Here is a 6000-nt window from a genome sequence, read left to right as displayed (position 1 = left end):
CATGTGGCAAAACTCACAATAATTTTTCGCTCTGAACAACTTTTTCACATCCAGAACCCCACAGTAATGCTCATCATGCAACAGGATGAAATAAGTCTTGGGGTACACTGGGCCCATTTTAAAAAAGCCCCATCCACCTTTCGCCACATACAGCACCACCTGTATGTTGACTCCTAAATGCTGCTCAAACGTTGCTACATCACTGAGCATAACCTTTTTTTGATCCGACCACCCCAGTTTCTCATGCAACTTTCTTGCCCCCTCTCCCCGCCCTGCTAACAATTCCACATCCCTAGGTTTATGGTCGGACATGACGGCCAAGAGCCCACCCGCAAAACACAGATTGGTACCCATGTAAGTCAGGTCTACTGAACATTGTCTCTTTTTATGGATGATTTGATTACTGAGGATACTCTACGAATGCCCCCACCCCTGGTTTTACAACGGTCACAACGAGGTGCAATGTCCCATCAACATGCAACTCTCTATTGCTCTGTAGCAGCTTTGAGGTCTGATTTAAGAAATCCTCAGCAGAAAGCTCATCTCTAGTTCTTCAGACCAAAAACAAAGGGTTAGTTAAATTACGGCTCTCTAAACGTAGTTGAACATAATCATCAGGGCCTACCCTACCATTAACGGCATCGAGCACTAACTGTATTCCCCGGTGTATGGCTTCAACAACCTACTGAACTGAATTTATTCGCTCAAGATTGACAAAACGAAATTCCACACAATACACTGACCCCCCCCCCCAAATCTAGGTAATTCATGTTGCCAACATCTCACTCTCTCCATATACACCTCTGCATTTTCAGGATTACTTGGGGGTTCCTCTACGGGACCATCAGTGGCATCTTTCTACATCAGATGCTATTTGAGAGTCAGACTCCGAGGTGCCTCCGTGAGGGTCATCGGGAGTAGATGGGGACCCATCTAGAGAGCCCTCTGGGGAATTTTCTAAACCAGACTCTGCGTGAGAGTCTGATTCCACCTCCCCATTTTCAGACAAGCCAGTTTGAGAGCCTCCAGTAGGGGGCATCTCTTTTTGTTTTTTCCCCTCATTACCTCTTTAGCCTTTTTAAAATTTTTACAGCGATCCTGGCCTGGAACTTTTTGGCAGCCATTTGTTTGTCCACCCAGCGCTGTCCCCCCTTTTGTTTACACCCGAGCTGATGTGTAGCCTTGAGGGTGCCCCTTTTACCCAGGCCCCTTTCCATGACTAGTCACGCCTGCTCAGAGCCACCCTTTGGAAAATTTGAAGTATTTTTCAAAAAGTCACCCGCCAAAGCTTTTGCATTTTTGCTGTGGTTTCCAGCCCTCCTTCCTTTTAGGCCCCCTGAAGATACAGCGTTCACCAGTATTCTGAACGAAGCGTCATATTTTTCCCAAATGTTTTTAGAATACCGTTCTTATAGAACCCCCGAGGATACTGCGTCCATCAGTTTTCTGAATGAAGCATCATACTTTTCCCAAATACTAGACTATGGGGGAAGCTGTGAGGAGCTTATGGTGTTGGGGGAATGGTTTGTCAGTTCTTGGTTTTTTATTCACAACCCCTAGAGCGCATGCTCCGGGTTTGTGAATGTGTGTGTTTTTGTACACGTTCACAATCCCTAGAGCGCGTGCTGCAGGTTTGTGATGTGGGCGTTTTCGCTTAGTTTTCTCAGGGCTTGGTGTCGTGGTGGTCACTGAGGAACTGGAGTTGTGTTTGCATGGTTGGTTTTTACCAGAGTCTTTTGTTTTGTCCTTGGGTTTGACGCATATGAGGTTTGGACTGCCCTGATGCTTCATCTGCACTCTTGTGCTGTTTTGCCTTGTTAAAGGTCTCAAAGCAGATTTCTGGTTCTTTGGCAGTTCTGGTGGAGGTGTCCCTGTAGCTCTGACTATAGCATTGTCAGGAGAGCTGCACATGCCTGATTGCGGGGGGAAGGAACATATTACAAAACTGAACTTTTCCATCTTTCTCACCCACACCTTTGCATTTACTTAAAATACAAAACCTCATAAATTAACCAAACTAATAAACACAATATATTTACTGGGCTTCATCCATCCATCCATCAGTCACTGATACTGGTGACATTTTCTTTTCAGCTGTCTCTTTTCTTTTTCTTTTAAGCTTGTTTACCCTCTGGTCTAAGGGTCTCTCATGTTTTGACTGTACTGTGGAGCAGACAATATTATAAATCACATGAAACTGTCTTGTAAACTTAAGAATAAAATATTTATTTGGGTGTTTTTCTATTTAAAAAGTCATAGCTTTAAAACAAAACAATCCATTTCAGGCTGTACAACAAACAGGAGTTTTGAGTTTATTTCTACCACTTTAAAATAAAAAACAACAAACCCACATTTTTTTTAATACACCTCATTTTGCAAAATAAAAACCAAAGTGCTTTTAAAATCAACTTTTAAAATCCAGTTTAAAACCATTTTGCACAGGAAAAAAAAACACCCTCTTAGTTTGAAACACACCATTACCATCAGTTTGCAGCCATATACTTAAAAAAACCCACCTATGTTTTACACACACACACACACACACACACACACACACACACACACACACACACACTTAAAAACACAGTTTGCAACAAAATACTGTTCAATAAATCCACATGCATTTAAAAGCCAATTGCAGAAAGTTACCTTCTACTACAGGATAAAGTGTTGCAGGCACATACTTGTTCTGTTTTTCCCCATGTGTGTTTGGGCCTTTGGATTAAAGAACAAGCAAAAATGTTTGTTAGTATTACCCCCAAATCTCTATACAACCTGTGTAATACCTGAAATTATTAAGCAAAACTACAGTTAAAATGGTTTTTACCTTGGCCTGGTGATGAAATGCAATTTAAAGTTACTGGTTCCATGCTAAACAGATCACACTGCAATAAACATAGGCATCATTATTTACTAAGACAACATGGCCAACGAGTGATATTATATAATATATATTTTCAGAGTTAAAAACAGGGAGCATACCTCCTCTTGCAGTCCAGCAGCCGTTCAAGAGAGTTTCTGTTGAAAAAGTATCAGAGGGGTAGCCGTGTTAGTCTGAATCAGTAAAAAGCAACAGAGGGTCCTGTGGCACCTTTGAGACTAACAGATGCAAATGAAGAAGTGAGGTTCTTACCCACGAAAGCTTATGCTCGCAGTACTTCTGTTAGTCTCAAAGGTGCCACAGGACCCTCTGTTGCTTTCTGTTGAAAAAGAAAGCCTTTCTTTTTCATCCTAACCCTTTCTTTCAAACAGACTTCAAAATAGTAGCTAACAGGTTGATTTGATTGCTACAACTCTGGAATAATAGATACTTAAGGACTTTAGGCCCCTCCCTAACATTCCCTTTTGTGATCTAGGGTGGGGGAATTAAGTTGTCTGCACAACTGAGCTGCTTTTGGCTACATTTTTTTCCTTGTAGTTAAAATACATTTTTCTGTAGGGCCTTCTTACAGTATTAAACAGTAAATCCCCAATCCTTAGTGGAACTGCCCCATTCCCAAGTGGGGACCCTTTGCAGATATCAATACATGTCTTTGGGGCTTGTTTTTTTAAACATGTTTCTTTCATGCTTAAAGTTTGGGGTGGGGGTTTGAAATAAAATGGTTGTATCACAACCATAATAAGCACCCAGAGCTTTTAAATGTTTGATTGTCTTTAGAGCAAATGCTTGTTCTAAAGCATGGTGAAGGTTTGTGAACCCTCGAAACATTTCAGTTTTGGGTTAGACGCTTGTGTGTGGGTTGTTTTTTTGTTTTTGTTTTTTGGTAAATATATTCTTTTAAACGTTTAATGGCATTGAATTGCTAGAAAGAGTGACTCATAGCATTCAAACAACTCCTGGGGTCATATTTAAACTGTCCAATAGAGTTCTGCCAACTCCTGGGACATTTTAACTGTCTAATAGAGCTCTACCAACTCCAGGGGTTATATTTAAACTGTCCAATAGCATCTGCGAATTCCTGAGGTTTTATTTCATTTCATATTAATCAGAACTTGCCCACCCACCTCCCTTACTATGGGTGCACCCCAATCAAATTTATCCCTATGGCAACATGGGTATGTAATCATAATTACCTTCGCTATTCAGTGGGGGTCTGGTTAAAACCATTCAGTTCAACAGGATGAGTCAACTCTATTGTACTCAAACACATGTCTGAACCATCTCTGTTTGTTTGACTGGTGTAAGCAGAGTCAGGATGAGCTCTGCCCTGACATCTGGTGGTGAGTTGTGGAAAAGAACTTCAGGAACACATTTTTAGGATTTTTTCCCTTCCCACAACATACATTTCAGCTTTTTGCTGTAAATGGGTCTCTTTTACACAGAGACACAAGAGCTAGGTTCTCACAAACCATTTTTTTTAAGTATCAGGGGGTAGCCGTGTTAGTCTGTATCTACAAAAACAACAAGGAGTCTGGTGGCACCTTAAAGACTAACAGATTTATTTGGGCATAAGCTTTCGTGAGTAAAAACTTCGGATGCATCCGAAGAAGTGAGGTTTTTACTCACGAAAGCTTATGCCCAAATAAATCTGTTAGTCTTTAAGGTGCCACCAGACTCCTTGTCATTTTTTTTAAATTGAAAAGACATACCGCTCCTTGAAAACAAACCAAGATGTTCCATCAAAACTTTTAGCTCACTTAAGGGCCAGAGACCTTCTAACAGAAACACAGATAGTCACAAAGCCCTTTTCAATAGATTTTTTAAAATTTACAGCTACCAAGTTTTATATTGCCTGTTTGTCCCCTCACCATTCTCTAACTTAATCCTTTTAGATTTCTTACAAATAGTCTTTTTCTTAAGCAGGACTCTGTCACTTTTAGTGCGGACCAGACGGTCAATATAACGCTGCAAGCAGGCATCTTCCAGTTTGGGCATTTCTTTAAAATGTGGCCAGGGTCTCCACTGAATTGCACAGCATTTATCAAGGTCACCCCTTGTGCTAACTGTTCTTGGGTTAGGCACAGACATTGCATAGCATAACCTATGGCAATAATAGTGTTCAATAAGCTTTCCAAACACAGCTCAGCACACAGGCCCCGGAGTTTGCAGTTTACATTCATTGAAGTCCAAGTCACACGGTCATGGTGCCGTTGGGCTGGCGCATCTATGACACGGCCCTCACAATCTTCAAAAAGCTTCTCCCTAAGACAGTGATTAAGAATGGCATAAACAGCAACGCGTACAATAGTCCGCATAACTTTTTCACGCTCACGACATGGCACTGGCTCAGTGAGTTCTATCCCAAGCCTCCTCCTAAACTCCTCATAGCCATCATCCTCGGGGTTCATCTTCGCTGCTTGATGCAATGCTGACCAGGGCCTCCGGTCCTCTAGAAAGGCATCGTCGAGCTGTCGAGAGATTTTTGGACAAGAAACAAGTGTAAGTTCCCACTGCTTGTTTTTAGATTTACACAACCCCAGGTTCCTAACCCCATTACACCCCATCATCGACCGTCACTTCTTAATCATTCATTTACCTGAGTGACATCTTTTCCATTCACCTTGTCCACCGGTGATTCCCCAAAGCCATGATCACCTTCCTCCTTCAGGGTGATGGACGACGAGAGGCCACCATGCTCATCGGGGTGTCTCCTGAGCGGTTGGGCTTTGGGTTCGGCTTCTGGCATATCCATCAATGGCTGGGCCAAAGGAATCCCCTCGGCTGCTCCCTCATCCACTTTGGAATTGTCGCTGCTGTAGCGCTTTCTCCACACAAGTCCAAAGGTCCTCAGAGCTAAAACAAAGTCCGAAGTTCTCACGGGGATGGTAAAGGACTCCCATGTTTCCTCTCAGCCTTGCCATAATTTCTAAAACACGTCTTCTTGGTAAGAGATGGCCTCCTCTGCCCAGCGCTAGGACTTATGGGGTGATGGTGCTGCATTCTGATTGGCAGAGGGCATTGGAAGGAGTTCTTAGAGGGGTCACACGACCCTCTTCTGGGTGGTTCACCCCATCCCAGAACCTGCCCTATTTTGGTCAAATCTCCTTTCGGGGCAATCC

The 6000-nt window shown here is 42.6% G+C and overlaps 1 protein-coding gene and 1 long non-coding RNA gene across 2 annotated transcripts; both read right to left on the bottom strand.

Annotated features, from left to right (window-relative positions):
* Nucleotides 1–632: 632 nt before the first annotated feature.
* LOC122172836 (uncharacterized) lies at nucleotides 633–3140 on the bottom strand. Its single transcript, XR_010597518.1, has 4 exons — nucleotides 2983–3140; nucleotides 2828–2885; nucleotides 2650–2715; nucleotides 633–2163 (listed from the first exon to the last, which is right to left on the bottom strand). It is a non-coding gene; the product is annotated as an uncharacterized LOC122172836 (long non-coding RNA).
* A 1436-nt stretch (nucleotides 3141–4576) lies between these two features.
* Nucleotides 4577–5776, bottom strand: LOC135980454 (uncharacterized). Its single transcript, XM_065580438.1, has 2 exons — nucleotides 5478–5776; nucleotides 4577–5349 (listed from the first exon to the last, which is right to left on the bottom strand). Exons 1-2 carry the CDS (start codon nucleotides 5631–5633, stop codon nucleotides 4756–4758), a joined length of 750 nt encoding a protein of 249 aa, XP_065436510.1. The 5' UTR covers nucleotides 5634–5776; the 3' UTR covers nucleotides 4577–4755.
* Nucleotides 5777–6000: the final 224 nt, after the last annotated feature.

This window comes from Chrysemys picta, unplaced genomic scaffold (assembly GCF_011386835.1).
Source record: "Chrysemys picta bellii isolate R12L10 unplaced genomic scaffold, ASM1138683v2 scaf3415, whole genome shotgun sequence".
In the NCBI taxonomy this organism is placed as follows: domain Eukaryota; kingdom Metazoa; phylum Chordata; order Testudines; family Emydidae; genus Chrysemys; species Chrysemys picta.
This window is presented reverse-complemented; position numbering and strand designations above follow the sequence as displayed.

Coding starts and splice junctions, on each gene's coding strand:
- LOC135980454 (XM_065580438.1), bottom strand. CDS start 5,633: ATGGATATGCCAGAAGCCGAACCCAAAGCCCAACCGCTCAGGAGACAC. Junction 5,350..5,477: donor ATGGAAAAGATGTCACTCAG/GTAAATGAATGA, acceptor ATCTCTCGACAG/CTCGACGATGCCTTTCTAGA.